Consider the following 16213-nt stretch of genomic DNA (forward strand, 5'->3'; position numbering starts at 1 on the left):
CCTAAGGTGGAATAATCAAATATCGTATGGAGGAGGCTAGATCATCCCATCCTGCCCTCTTGTGGATTATTTCTTGTTCCATTGTTCTCCATGTTGGAAGCTCACATGGTTGAATCCAAGCAAGTAACATTTAAAAAATCCCAGCACATAGAAAGCTAGAGGTCAGGGGAAAAGGACTCTAGTCTACCTGACAGCTAGGTTTCTATGTGCAGAGATGGATGGATTGTACGGGAAATAATTCCATTATGCTACACTCCCACACACGACAACCTGCCACTTCATCGGCTAATTGCAATAAGTTTTAAAACAGGTTCCCAAAGCAACAGAGCCCAAAGTCCCACTAGGAAGCTTTGGAGATAGGAACAGATTGATATAAACACCCCGGTTTATATCAAGATATTTTGGCAGCTGAGAGCAGATTCTCCTCCGCTCCACCCGAGGGAATTACCTTCCCGCCCGCCCAGCACAACGAGATTCTCCGAAGAGCTATTAAGGGGTTGGTGTACTCAGCTCGCTCAGAGGCTGGAAGAGGAGCGTTTTTGGTGCCACTGGAGAGAATCCATAAGAGAAAGAGCAAATATTTGGTGCTGAAGGGCTCTTAAGGGCTGACGAGTACCATTTACTTATTTCTACACAGCAGTGTGGGCTTAGGATATTCAATAGCTTAAAAGGCTAAGAGAGGTCACTGGAGTAGAGACTTTCTCTCCTGACTCGCGAAGTTTAAAAAACAACAACCCAAACCAACTTTCCTTAGAGAGTCCTTGGCAAGTATTATAAGAGGCACCTTGAATACTTCGTCCCTCCGGGCTTCAAACTCCACACACACAGAGAGACAACCTCCCCAGAAGCCATGAACTGTTTGCTTTCAGGGTCAAGATTTTAATATAAGTACCTTTCTTTCTAGATGGGTCGAGGAGTTGGGAGGTGGGGATAGTGGGTGAGGGGTCCCCCCCTAATTCGTTGCCATCGCTGATGGCCTCAGAAATATTGGCCTGTCCTTGAGGATGCATACAAAGGAGAACCATCTCCTTTTGTGAGACCCCCCCCTCCTTTCTGGCTACTTTTGTTTGCGGAGAGGAGCCGGCACCTCTCTAAGCTCTTTGCAGCCCACGCTGGCTCCGACCCATTTCTTCTAAACAGCCCTATTATATTCAAGGCGGACTTTGCCTTTCCAAGCAGTTGTGATGGCTGTCTTTGGCTCCCATCCTCAGCCCAGCGGAGCCGAAGGGTTTGTATTGAAACCGAGGTCCATACGCAGACTGGTCCACAACCCAGATGAGAACCAGGGCATTTGGACGGAGACCAGTTCAGTCCCTCCCACCCACTTCCTTAAGCGTAAAGAAGGAAGCATTTATCTCCCAGGGTTTCGGCGTACCATGTTTGGCGACCCTGCTTCTAGATTGAAGTTATGAATTGATATTCATTACACACACACACCCCTAAGCTGGCATTCAAATGCTGGTGGGCACCCGGAGCCCCTGGCTATGAATGAGTTGTTTCCCTGAAGTCGTTTCCATTTAATCTCATTTAAAAAGACATAACTAATAAATTTGTATGGAGTAGGCTGCAGTAGACGCAAAGCAGAGTCGATCGTGGTTCAAATCCCATTGAACCCAATTGAAAACCATGACAACAAGGAACAAGCTCCGATTTATCCCGGAGAGCTAAAGCACATTGTCAGGAGGCGTCAATCACCTATTATTCCCCGTCTGAACAAATGCAAAATCTTGACTGGAACAAATGCTTCCAACAGGTCCAGGACATAGGGCTACATTTCCCCTTTGTTCACAGGCTAGCAGTTGGCATGTATTTGTGTTCCCCTCGGTCCGACCACCCAGGACGTCGGGGAGGCTGATCTAGGAGGAACCAGGGGAGGGACGGCGGAGAGGGCTGGGAAGGGGGGGGGGGGAGAGGCAGGAAAGCGACTGTCACCGGGCACGCTTGGTAGGTGGCTCCAATCATCACGGCCTGGGAATCTTTTATAGAGAGCCTGTCCAGTCCCTAAGAAATATGCGGGAAGTCGGCCAACTGCAGCCCCGTCCCCTGCTCATCCCAGGCCACAAATCAGCCCCAGAGACAGAGCTCTTTGAGCCCCCCCCCGCCTGGCGCATTATTGCTCTATTTACATTTTCAGCCGGCCAGAGGGGAAAGAGGGCCAGGAGCGGGAGAGGCGGGGCTCAGGCTCCGCTCCGAATAGGCGCGCCAAGAGGCGTTTGTGTTGGGGCGCTGTTTGCACAGGGAGCTGCGAATCAATAACCGCAGGAGATTAAAAGAATAATCCCCCCTCCTCCCCCGCGGAGATACAGGCCCATCTGGAATCATAGCGCGAAAAGAACCACAAGCCACAATTGCACGGATTAATTGATGGACTGATTAATTAATTAATTGCTCAGGGGAAGCCTCCTGAAGAAGTCAGTATAAGGATGTGACTAAGTGATAAGACTATCAAAGTATCCGCATCATACCTTCTCGGACTTTTGAGACCTCTGGACTTGGCAGTATGCATGTATTTATAGGGGTATTTCTAAACTGGGGGGGGGGGCATTGTGATGTACAGCATAAACATTAAAAGGTCACAAAAGGAAAAAAAAATACAGAACTAATGACCAAGCACTGAATCAAATTCATTCTCTAGAAAATGCTTGGCAAACCAGAAATATTTTCAGTCAAGTTTGTCTTGCCTCAGTAATGGACTGGATGAGAGTCAAGGTACTGAGGCACTGTTAATGGGTGGCTCCCTAGACTGGATGTATGGGAGATGACCTGCTCTTGATGGGGTTACACTCCTTTGAGGGAGCATGTTCATAGTTTGGGGGTACACCTGGATCCTTTACTGTCACTTGAGGCTCAGGTGGCCTCAGTGGCGCAGAGTGCCTTCCATCCCTTTCAGGTGTTGTCTATGCTCTGGTAACCTCTAGGTTAGATTACTGCATCACGTTAATATGTAGGGCTGCCTCTGAAGAGGGTTCAGAAGCTTCAGCTGGTGCAGAATTTGGTGGTCAAGTTGCTCACTGAAGGCAAGGCAGTTTGAGCATATTAGAAAGATCTTTGCCTAACTGCACTAGCTACCAATTAGTTTCCAGGCCCACTTCCAAGTGCTGGGTTTTACCTACAAAGCTTTAAACAAGTCAGGACTGCAATATCTCAAGGACCACCTCTCCCCAACTGAATTATCCCGGACCCTGTGATCATTATCTGAGGCCCTTCTTTGTGTGCCTCCTCCATGAGAGGTCTGGAGGGCAGCAACTCAAAAACAAAACAGTTTACTTACATTTCAATGCAAGCAGCAAATATATCAAACTGGTATGCAGGTAAAAATACTTCTTAGTTACAAAATATAAAATTAGTTTCCAAAATGGAGTCTAGGTTCTGGGCAGAGCCAAGGCATGTACAATTGTTCACATTGCTGGCTTGAAAGAAAGAGAAGGAGAGCTCAGGCAGGAAGTACATAAAATTATATTCTTTGTTTGAAATTCCCACCAAAGCATTAAGAAAATGACATCAAACTGTCCATTCTATACTGATTCAGAAAATCTTTAAGTGTCAGCCCCTCGTGTGCCTTTCTGGCAATCATGCATTTGTGATTTTGACTGTAAATCCTGCAATTTCTAGCTGCTGTGTAAACCACAGTGCCATCACAGGTGTCCTTGCCCAGAATGTCTGGTTCTGAGAAAACCCTTCCTCAGCTCATGCAAGGAGGCCACGGAGAGGATGAGCCTCACCTTCTTTAGTTTCACCAGGGTGGTGGTGGTAAGCAGTATTACCAACAACAGCAGGAAGGCTGGCAGGAAAGTAAGGTAGCTAATAATTAGCTAACTGGGTAAAGGGGTGCACCCTGTTTTCTGACTCAGTTCTCTCCTCCTGCCTCATGACTGTGTGGATTCTGCCTCCCTGAGCTGGAAGCCCATATTTGTTGGACTGAAGTGAATCCAATGCATTTAAGTAGCAGTTTGTGTGAGTTGCAATTAAATCTGGTTAACCCCATTGAAATAAATCACGATATTTCTCGTTTTACCCTAAACCTTTAGCACATGAATACTGAAGTAAGTGCTGTGTCCAATGGAATTCAGTATGCAGGTAGGTTTGCCTGTGAATTGATGCCAGTTCTCAGTGTTTGGAATAAAGGCAAATAAATGCAGTATACCCTTTTCTCATATAAGTTAAGCAAGGGATGCATAGCTAAAGATTAAGTTACCACTTCTACAGTCTTTTGAATAATTCCAAAATCTCTTTATCAGTGAGCAGACTTTTGTTGAATTGTTCCTAGGATTTCATCTTAAGGTCTCCCAGCCAAACAGATTAGGTGGAAATCAATTATGTTGAAATCAGTATCTAATAGAGATGGGAGATATGTGCAGAATCAATTGCTTCAAAACTAGGAAAGAAAACATCAGTAACCACTTGTTCCTTATAAATTAAAAAATTGTCCAGTAGCACCTTAGAGACCAACTAAGTTTGTTCTTAATTGTTCCTTAATTACTAACTGAATTGTTGACTTCAAATCATATTTCTAATAGATTGTCATTGTCATTTTGACAGATGGTCATTGTTGCTGACAATCTGGGTATAGCTATTGAATCCAGAAACTGCCTTGACCCTATGGGGAAGAAATATTCCCTACTGCTGATATTAATGCATATCTGGTCCCCAGAAAACCTGAGTTTGCAATGCGATCCAGATTGAAAAGCATAGAGCCAATTGGACAGGGCCCCACCTGGCGTTATCCTTGCCCTAAAGCAGATGCAATGCTTCCCATGGTGATTCCATAATTTGCCTGGGACCAATTTTGTTCTGGTATTATCATTATTATTAAAACTTATATACTGCCTTCAATGAAGGACCACAGGGTGGTTTACAGTATAAACACAAAAATGCATAATAACAAACAAAACTATACTCACCCACCCACACCCATCCCAGGTTAAAAGTGTGGGATGTATTATTACTAGAGCAGTCGAGTACCGTACAACAATTTCCTGTTGCCTAGAATGGACAGACAGGGGAATGTGACTCCAGACAGGGAGGACTTCCTGTCATACCTGCTCTGGAGCTTCCTCCCTCTGTGTGTGACCAGGAAGATGGGCATGACCCTAGCTTACCAGATAAAAGGGTTGGCCATGCAACCATCTCTCTCTTAGCATTTGGACTCTTACTCTTTTACTCTTGCTCTCCTGGCTCTTAGCCAGCGCATGGCTCAACCTTCACATAGGCTGGAGCCCTCAAGCAGAAAGTCTGAGATGTAGCTCAGACTTCTTTTCACTGTAACCACAAGATAAAGCCTGCCGTCAGATTATTGCTGTGAACAGAATACAAGTAAAACTTTATTCTTACTTTTAAAGAAGACTGTTGCCTTATTATTATTTAAAGAGGGAAATAAAGGGGAAACTTACCAATAACGATCCAGACTAGACAAACCAGACTGGATTTCTTAATTAAAATATTCTAACGAATCAACAATTTGCTTCCAATAAGTTGCAAAGGGAATGTGCTCTGCTGTTTACTCACTAGCGTGAGTGAGGAGCGATAATATCAAAATGATATATCCTCTCCTACCTTCCTTAACATTTCCACAAAAGGTCATAGATTGTATAATTAGCCAAATGCCTTCTTGAAGAGGAATGTACCTTCTGCATTTCCCCTGTTTAACTAGCTAGTACCATCTGCGAATCTTAGAATCATAGAATTGTGGAGCTGAAAGGGAATGCAGGGGGAGGGTGTCATCTAGTCCAACCCCCTGCAATGCCCTCATTGCCTCACTCCCCATTCTGGACCTTTTCCTAAGCTTAAGTGTAAACTTACTTTTGAGTCCCAAACCCACCTGACTCTGGAAAACAATGCCTATACCTAAAACTACTGTATGTACACGCCTGGAAGAAGCCAGGCCCGTCCTAGCCATAGAGGCTAGTGGCGCGGAGAACCATGACGCCGGGAGCTGGAGGGTGCTGGAAGGGCGCCAAGTGAGCGCAGGGTTCCGGCGATCTGGCTAGGACTGCAGTCCTTCTCCGAGGACTCCGCGCTGCACCTCCTTCTTGTTTCCCCAGCGCTGGGTTCTGCTCAGTCAAGCTTCACCACCAGCGCGTGCACAGCACCCAAGCAGCTCTTGCTGGTCCCGCGGTGTGCGCGCTGGTGGCGAAGCTTGACTGAGCGGAACCCAGCGCTGGGGAAATGAGAAGGAGGCGCAGTGCGGAGTCCTCGGAGGTGGCCTCCCGCTGCTGCCACGGTCCGCTTAGCACTCCCGGGCCCTTGGAGAGGCGCTGGAGGGGGGCGCTGGAGGGACCTAGCAGCAAGGCGCTGGATGGGCTTAAGACGGCCCTGGAAGAAGCGGACCATTTGGATCCCTTCCAATTCAGGCCTCACCATGGGACTGAAACTGCCTTGGTCGTGCTGGTCGATGATCTCCGGCGAGCTAGGGACAAAGGTGAGAGCTGTTTCCTAGTTCTGCTGGATCTCTCAGCGGCCTTTGACACCATCGACCATAACATCCTTCTGGACCGTCTAGAGGGGCTGGGAGCTGGGGGCACTGTCATACAGTGGTTCCGCTCCTTCCTCCTGGGCCGTGTTCAGAAAGTGGGGTTGGGGAACGAGTGTTCAGACCCCTGGGCACTCACTTGTGGGGTGCCTCAGGGTTCCGTTCTCTCCCCCATGCTTTTTAATATCTATATGAAGCCGCTGGGAGAGATCATCAGGGGGTTTGGGCTGGGTGTTCATCAGTATGCAGATGACACCCAGCTCTACCTCTCTTCTAAATCAGAACCAGTGAAGGCAGTGAAGGTCCTGTGTGAGTGCCTGGAGGCGGTTGGAGGATGGATTGCTTGCCTAGAGTGGATATGATGCAAGGGAATGTTGGTTCAACCAGATGAACTTCCTGTTACACCTGGTCTGGAGCATTCTTTCCTTTGTATGTGACTAGTGTGGAATGTAATCCACTGAGAACAGTCGAGTACAACATTCCTTGTAATGCTAGAGAAGACATGCGAGGGAATGTTTGGTCCAGCCAGTCAAAACTTCCTGTTCCTCCTGGCTGGAGCATCCTTCCTTTTGCATGTGATAGAAGGTGGGCGTGACCTAACCTGTCCAGGTAACAAAAGGAAGAGTCATGCAGCACACCTCCTTTTTTTTTTTTTTACTCCTTCTTCACTTGACCAGCCTTTGGCCTTTGACCAGTGCCTGGAGGCGGTTGGAGGATGGATGGCGGCTAACAGATTGAGATTGAATCCTGACAAGACAGAAGTACTGTTTGTGGGGGACAGGAGGTGGGCAGGTGTGGAGGACTCCCTGGTCCTAAACGGGGTAACTGTGCCCCTGAAAGACCAGGTGCGCAGCCTGGGAGTCATTTTGGACTCACAGCTGTCCATGGAGGCACAGGTCAATTCTGTGTCCAGGGCAGCTGTCTATCAGCTCCATCTGGTATGCAGGCTGAGACCCTACCCGCCTGCGGACTGCTTCGCCAGAGTGGTGCATGCTCTGGTTATCTCCCGCTTGGATTACTGCAATGCACTCTATGTGGGGCTACCTTTGAAGGTGACCCGGAAACTACAACTAATCCAGAATGCGGCAGCTAGACTGGTGACTGGGAGCGGCCGCCAAGACCACATAAGACAGGTCTTGAAAGATCTACATTGGCTCCCAGTACGTTTCCGAGCACAATTCAAAGTGTTGGTGCTGACCTTTAAAGCCCTAAATGGCCTCGGTCCAGTATACCTGAAGGAGCGTCTCTACCCCCATCGTTCTGCCCGGACACTGAGTTCCAGCGCCGAGGGCCTTTTGGCGGTTCCCTCACTGCGAGAAGCAAAGCTACAGGGAACCAGGCAGAGGGCCTTCTCGGTAGTGGCACCCGCCCTGTGGAACACCCTCCCATCAGAGGTCAGAGAGATAAACAAGTATCTGACATTTAGAAAATACCTAAAGGCAGCTTTGTTTAGGGAAGTTTTTAATCTGTGATATTTGATGTATTTTAATGTTTGTTGGACGCTGCCCAGAGTGGCAGGGGAAGCCCAGCCAGATGGGCGGGGTATAAATAAATTATTATTATTATTATTATTATTATTGGACGAGGACTGCTCTACTCTCAGCTAGCAGAACAGTGGGCTTATTCCCCCATATGGGGTAGAACCACATGTACATATTTGTAACTAAGTCTGCCTTCAGGGATCCAATTGTGAACTGATGTAAGTAAACCTCTTTTATTGACTTTGAATAAGATTCTTGCATCTTTATTATTTTAAGAGGGATTAAAGGGAATTTACCAGGAACGGACAATTCAATCTGAAGACAGACTGAATTGTATAATAGTGAGAGGCTTACACAAGCCTGCAACCAGCTATCTGCTGTGCATGTAAAAGGGGAATATAAACTCTGCTAAGTAAAGGAACTTGCTGGAGCAAGTTAGGAAGGATATTAAACAATATATCCTCTCCTGCCACCCTGAACATTCCCACAACTAGTAGGTGGGTGTGACCTTTCCAGGCCTGGTAAAAGGCCAAGTCACGTAGTCACCTCCTTTCTTCTTTTTTGTACTGCCTGCTTCCTGATTCACCTGGACTGTGCTTAGGAATGCTGTTCCATCTTTGAGTTTTGAAGAAGAAAAAAAGGCAAAATGATCCTTTCTTTATTCTTCTTTTGCAGGTTTGCAGGAAGTTGCTTTGTGGTTCATCTCATGCAGGGCCGTCTTACCCATAGGTGCTAAGGGTGTGGAGCACCTGGGCGCCGGGCTCTCAGGAACGCCAGGCTGAGAGTCTGGGGCCCAAGAGTTGAATCCGGGGACGAGCCCACCCATTGGTTGGAGCACAGCAGCAGGCTCTTCTGCTGCGGGTGGCTCTGCACTGCAAGTTTGGGGGCGACCAAGCCAGCGAGATGCACACCTGCCGCATATGCTTAAGACAGCCCTGATCTCGTGCACTGCCAGGTAGTGACTCTTCAAGGTTTGGAGCAGAAGTCTTTCCACCCCTACCTAGAGATGCTGGGAATTGAACCCAGAATCAACAGCATGCATGCCTTTTCTCTCCCACTGAACTGTGGCCCTTCGCTAATTTGGCTGCAAGGAAGGCTCACACCTTTGGAAAGCAGAAATCAATGGTTTGGAGTAGATGACCCTCATGGTCCCTCCCAACTCTACAATTCTATGATTCTATGGTTTGGCCTCCACTAGATAATGGGTCGAGCTAGGAGTCTACTATACTCTTTGGAAACAGGATCTCGGTTCCACTGACGGAATGGGCTTCCTGGGAAAGCGTTTTCACGACCTGGAAAGCTCAGCCACGCTGGTGCCTCCCTGGCGTTGGGCGGAGAGGGACTCAAGAGGCTGTTCCCGTGGGGGTACGCCCCTGAATGTTTGAGGCGCGAAGGAAAGCCCTGCGCACCCTCTGCAAAAGAAGAGAAGGGGACCCATTGAGACTGAATCCTGGGTAGCTGTGCCCCCGAAGTGGTTCCCAAACCAGGACAAGAAAACAAACAATGAATAAATTCCTGCATTCTCGTGAAAAGGCTGAGGAGCGAGGGAGGGTCGAGGCGAAAAGCAAGCGAGCCCCGGACAAGCGCGGCGGATGTCCCTGCGAGGATTCACTTTGTGTGCTCACAGAAGGGCGGAGGGGCTGGCGAGGGCGGCTGCTGGTCCCCGCATACCACCCAAGATGTTATTCACGGCGAACAATTACCATTATCTGTCCCCACTTTGGCCTAATCAGACAGAATCTGTAACACTGAAAGCTGCTTCCTGCTGGCTTTGGGGAGGGGTGATTCTGTGGGGGGTGGGGAGAGGAGAGGGGATGGGTAGGGGGCTGCGAGTATGTGTGCATGCGGTGGGGGGGGGTTGAGGTTGCCCTTACTCCCCATTAGAGCTTGAGCACTTGACTAATTCAGGTACTTAGCATCCCATAGACAGGGACGGTTTGAAAGCAGCCCGTGTTGACGCTGGGGAGGAGGACTGTTGATATAAACAGGAGCCCCCTCGGTAAGCGACACTAATCTCTCTCCGGAGGAGAGGCAGGGATGAGCCTCCGGCCAAGCCTCCCCGGCACCCAGTAGCTGCGCTCTCCTCGCCTTAGCCTGCCCATCACCGCCACTGTCGAGGACTGACTAAGAGGCGGCGGCGGGCATCTCTGCCATGACTACCGTGGGCAGGATCAGCTTCACGGTGCGGAGCCTTTTGGATTTACCCGAGCCGGAAGGCGGCGGAGGCAAGGAGCAGGACCCCAGCGAGGGATACGGCCGCTCCCTGTACCGGGAATGGATGGAAACGGACAGGAGCCAGTATCTGTGTGAGTGGGGGGCGGCGGAGATCGCACAGGGATGGCGGGCTTGGGGGAGATCCGGGAAAGAGGGAGGGAGAAAATAAAGGCGACCACCATTTTAGAGGGAGATGTAACAGGCGGGGAGATAACGGGGATGTGGTGGTCACCGAGAGATAATAGGCGAGGAATATTGAACCCCAATAATATTGCTGCGCAGAGGTGATGGAAATGTGTGTGCCTGCGACAGAGAGGGGAGAACCCACCCCCCACCCACCCACCAAAGGGAAATCGATAGCGCTATGCATTGAGGAGATATTGAGCGAGAGATGTCATATTTGACTTTCATACATATCGCTCGTGTACACAGGTGTGCGTACACGGACCCAGGGACGTCCACACACTCGTTACTCAAAGCAAGGCAGAAATACATTTCTTCCTATCATAAAGCTTACTCCAGGCAAAACCGTGAGATCCCTGTATGTAATAGCCTTTGTGCTTAGGAATGGTCCAGTTTAGGTATTGTCTCCTCCGCGCTGACATCTTCAAGATGGACACATATGCGTCTGTTCAGATATTAATATAATATTTATTTACTAATTGGTCACATATTATACAGTATACTAAAACTATTACGACATCACATGCAGGTTTTTTGTTTTGTTTTTTGACGGTGCCTTTTACCTCGACAACGCTTTGCCGATTACTGTATATATCTACCGTTTTCTGCAGAAAATGTACTATACGAATTTAAGGACACTTCCTCAGCCAGAAAATTCCATTGAATGAAGTGTGCCCAGATGAAGATGTTGGAAAAAATATAATATATGATTCTATGGTCTTTTAAAAACATAGATCTCTATTCATAGTTTTTTTTAATAATTGTTTAGAGGCAAGGAAACAGACTTCATAGAGATACTTCCCATCTTATGGAAAATCAAAACATTTTCTGTAGATAAAAATAAGAAACCAAGCTCAGCCCAGTATACAATCTATATACCACAGTTGCTGTAATTAATTAATATTCCTGTAGTAATTATAATGTAGAATATGCTTGTATTGCTGGGCAACAAGATTAGATCCGTGGCTGTCTTTTGTAGTTTCTGCCCCGAGGGACTCAGTTTGTTTAATTACAAAACAGCTTCAGTGTATCCCTAGGCAATTTCCCCATCATAGCTGATCTCTACGGTCTCTCTCTCTCTCTCTCTCCCCCCCCCGCCCTTCCCTCACCACCGATTTCTATTTCCAAGTAATGGCTCTTAAAGCACTGTAGTCTATTTCTGTGGTAGTTAGTATGTACGCATGTACAGTACCAAATTCCAGCCTTTCAACAGAATCCATGGCTTAGATCATGATGGTAATATAATAGTGAAAGATGATCTGATTCATCCATCCATCGATGCATTTTTGTTCTCAGCCCAATAAATTCCAGCATTTGGATTTAGGTCTCATTGGTCTGAACTCCATCTGAATGCTAACCAAGTTATGGGCAAAATCCAGCCACACTTAAGTTTTTGTTTTATAAAAAAAGTCCAACTGATTTCAGTGAGAGATGTAGCCACGTGTTTTGATTTCCCTTTGAAATCAATCGGACAGCGCTTAATTTGGGCTGGCTAGGCAGTGATTTTTGCTTCCACCTCAGTGAGGTTTGGAGAAATGTTCGAACTATCAAGGAAAATGAGGGGGGCGGACTTAATGAAATCCACACCTACAAGCCTCACTCCTACCGAATGTGCTGCCTTCAACTTTCTAAAATATAAGCTCCCCCTCCCTACGATCTCCTTATAGCCTTTTCAGACTGCCGTTCAGTCCGATCTTATGCACATTTGCTCAGAATTAAGTCCCACTGGATGCGAAGAGACTCCCAAGTAAACGCTCCCAAGATTGCAACCTTCGATGGGAGTAGCTTTGGTTCCACTGAATGGGTTTACAGGCTCTGTGCCCGCAAAACCTTTAAAGCACACATGCCCCATTAATCCTGGGAACTGTAGTTTGCTAGGAGTGCCGAGAATTGCAGTTCTGTGAGGAGTAAACTATTGTTGCCAGAATTATTTGGGTGAGTGGGTGTGTTAGAAATGGATGTTGTGTATGCAGCTTAAGTCCAAGTCAAAGTTTTTCAGGTCATCTTGCCAATAGTTTAAGCTCCCTTGTACTCAAGATGAGGAGGGTAGTAAGTGGGTCGTTTTCCAGGCCTCGGCTCTGAGGTCACCAAAAGCAGATCTCCTGGTTAATTGCAAGAGTCTGTCGCTCCAGAAGATGCTTCCCGTTTGGCTCAATGTTTCCAGAAGCGGAGTAGCAGTTCTTGGAGATCTAAAAGGACCCTTCCTATTGTGGAACAGGAACGGCTTGCATCTTAAATCTCCGGCACTAAATTAAGGAAATACACAAACGAGTCCGAGTCCATTTACAGACAGAGTAATAACTCACAACGTGTACTAGCTTATTTAAAATCCTAATAACCCAGCTCGGTCTTCCAAAACGCTTATTAGGAAAATGGTGAACCGCGAGGGTTTCCTGGTGGGGTCTTTCGGAGGCCATAAACCCTGGCAGGTATTCTTGCTGATGCGCCTCCATTCCGATTTTCTTCATCCGGCACTTCGATAAGAGCTAGTCCCTTCGCAGCTAAGCGACTCCTGAATGCGAGGAAGTGGGGAGAGATTCTTGTCACAGAAAGACAGACAGGAAGACAGACCCATTGGTTCCTAGAAGTATGTCTCACGTACCATAGAACCAAAGCACGCCCTTTTGCCATTAGTAAATCCACCAGGAATATCACTTCCACATACCTACCCACCCACCACCCATGCTTAGGATAACAAACGCGATCAGCTGCATATTCTCTTCTTTTAGTTTACCAAGACAAGCGGCTGCTTGGGGCGCTTCCGGGAGATATCCCGATCTAACCTTACGCTTGGAGCCGGCGCATACAAAAGGGTACTTCAAAATAGATGTTGAGCCCTTGCAGTTGTGCGTGTGTGTGTATGTATGGGAGAGGCAATAAGAAGGTTGAGAAAGTTTAATAGATTTTGGGGCATTCGATAAATCTCTGCCTCTCACTTTTCTTGTTCTTTTCTCTCACTCTCTCTCTCTCTCTCTCTCTCTCTCACACACACACACACACACACACTCACATATACACGCACCCTACGAACCACCAAATGCACCAATCATTGTTATTTACTGTTTTGCAGCTTTATCAGCAGCTCCAGCTGCCCAAGTATGATTTTTTTTTTAAAAAAAAAGATAAAACGCAAAAGATTAGGAACTCAGCGAGCTAGAAGCAACAAACCCCTTTCTACAATCGTACAATTAATATTTCGTAAAAGGACTGGCTGGATCAAGGGGAGATATTCGCTATTCTAAAACTCTTCCAATAGATAGGGTAAGATAAAAACAATATTTCATCAAGATGATAGCTGAAAGGAAATCTTGCCCGCAGTCTCGTGCTTAACTCGCGTGACACAGAGGCGGTATCGCTGCCTTCTCGACGTAAACCACAGGAAGGCGGTTTCGGCTGCGCAACTTCTCCTGCGTCCTAGTGTTGCTCCTGTTCCTCTCGGAGGTTCTTGCTGGAGTGGATTGGTGCTCCAGGAGACCAGTTAACGTCAGTCTCCAGTGTTGTGGGCTGGCAACAAAAGATTAAACTATACATAAAATGGCCACATTTAAAAATCAAGATGAGGCGGGTGAGAAATTAGCTCCAGAGAAGTCCCAGAGTCATCTCTAGCTAGGTAAGGTTGGGAATGTCTCCCTTGTGAAGCCCTGGAGAGCTACTCCCGTGGATGGACCAATGGTTTGATTTAGCATTAAGCAACTTCATGCGTTCCTGTGTAAATCCTACCCTATCCATCATCAAAGCCCTGTCCAAATAAAAAAGTCACAGTGCGCCCAAATAAAAGCGCTACCGTTTCGGTTCTTCGGCTTCGGCTTTGTCGGATCTCCAGAGAAAATGGATCTATGGGTGGTTGGGCAGATTTATTTGTAGTGTATTTTGTGTGTGGCTATAGCTATATATTCTAGAAATACACATACCAGGTAAAAGAAAGTATTGCACGCAGCGCACAGTTAAACTATGGAACTCACCCCCACAGGAGGCAGTGACAGCCACCAACTTGGATGGCTTTAAGACAGGATTGGACAGATTCATGGAGGAGAGGGCTATCAAGGGCTACTAGCCATGATGACTATGTTTCTGAATGCCTGTTGCTGTAAACTACAGGAGGTGAGAGTACTCTTGGGCTTAACTCCTGCTTGAGAGTTTTCCATAGGCATCTGGTTTCCCACTGTGAAAGCAGGATGCTGGATTAGATGGGCCATGGGCCTGATCCAGCAGGCTCTTCTTTACCATGCCCACTTTCTCCACAAACACAACATAATGTACCATTCAGATCTAACCTATATGCCGGATCCATTGTACAGTATTTCGTTGATGATGATTATGATGTTTCGACTGCGCTTCCAGTGTTTCCTAATTCTCGCTTACATGCGCCCCTTTGCAGCGGTAAATATGCAAATGATAACAACGAAACGGGATCTAACGCGCCTGCCTTCTCTCCTTCCTTCCCCTTGTCTTGCCCCGCAGCTTCGGACGAGAGCGGCCCCGAGAGCAGATCGCGGCCGGCCGCCGCCTCGACGCGAGCGGACGAGGACGACGAGGAGAAGAAGAAGAAGCGCAGGGTGCTCTTCTCCAAGGCGCAAACGCTGGCGCTGGAGCGGCGCTTCCGTCAGCAGCGCTACCTGTCGGCGCCCGAGCGGGAGCAGCTGGCGCACTTGCTGCGCCTGACGCCCACGCAGGTCAAGATCTGGTTCCAGAACCACCGCTACAAGATGAAGCGCGCCAAGGGCAGCGGCGCCGGAGGAGAGCGCGCCGGGGAAGGAACTGGCGCCGGAGGAGCGGCGGCGGCGGCGCCTCTCCTGCGCAGGGTGGTGGTGCCCGTGCTGGTGCGCGAAGGCAAGGCGTGCCAGAGCTGCAGTGGCGCGGCGCAGGACTACGGCGGCGCCCAGAGCGCGCTCGGCCTCCAGGGCTACCCGGCTTTCCCGCAGGCTGCCTCGCTAAGCCTCTTCCCCGCCTACCAGCACTTAGCGCCGCCGGCCCTTGTCTCCTGGAACTGGGGGTGAGGAAGGCGCCGAGTACGCGGACAGGTTGCCAAAAGGAGAGAGAGAGAGACTCAGAGAGAGACACACACACACACCCTGGACCCCGCCTGCCCTGGGGCGACGCCTTGGACTGGTGCCTTCATCTCGCGAGGCGTTGGCTTGCATAGGACTACTTTAGAGTAAAATGAGCCGCGGATCCCAACCAGTAAGAAATAGAAACCCAAACATCAAATCCCCAGCAGTTTGCTTCCAAGGGAAGTGGGCCCAATCATCTCTCCCGCCCCCGCCAAATTATCTTTACGCGGAAGTAATAGTGGGATCTTGAAGGCTGCAAATCCTACGCACTCTTCCTGGGGGTTAAGTTCCAAAGAGGATAGGCAGATAGGAATAGAAGGAAGGGAGGGTGCAAAGTTAAGATCGCCCAACCCGGGTTAATTTCCCTTCAACACCCACACACACCCACACACCCATTGTTATCGGTGAAATGGGATGGCAGCCCTCATGGACGATTGCGAGTAGCAAAGCCACGAATGGTAGTTGTTCCGGATTAATAGACATAAGCGTGCAAGGCGTGCTTCGGATCCTGGTGTTACTTGGAAAAGAACAGAATTCGACGGGACTTCCCTGTCAATGTTGTGAGGATCGGAATGCCTGGCGTAGCTAACCTTGATCGTCTCGCCCTAACCCTGTTTTTGGCCTTTTGTTTTAGAAAGCTGGCCGAAAACATAGTTGTTGTTTTTAAAAGAGAAGAAGGTTGGGTTTCATTCTAAACAAAACGAATAGGGAGTTGCTTGTATCAGACATAGTTTATTTTCAAATAGAACTTTCTTACCATGATTAATAAACCGGATTGATGGCAAACAAAAACCACCCTCGCGATCCGTGTCTTT

General features: G+C 48.2%; 1 protein-coding gene across 1 annotated transcript; it reads left to right on the plus strand.

Moving 5' to 3' along the window:
- Positions 1-9853: 9853 nt before the first annotated feature.
- Positions 9854-15344, plus strand: NKX2-8 (NK2 homeobox 8). Its single transcript, XM_035097259.2, has 2 exons — positions 9854-10256; positions 14809-15344. Exons 1-2 carry the CDS (start codon positions 10103-10105, stop codon positions 15342-15344), a joined length of 690 nt encoding a protein of 229 aa, XP_034953150.2. The 5' UTR covers positions 9854-10102.
- Positions 15345-16213: the final 869 nt, after the last annotated feature.

This window comes from Zootoca vivipara, chromosome 1, assembly GCF_963506605.1.
Source record: "Zootoca vivipara chromosome 1, rZooViv1.1, whole genome shotgun sequence".
NCBI lineage: Eukaryota > Metazoa > Chordata > Lepidosauria > Squamata > Lacertidae > Zootoca > Zootoca vivipara.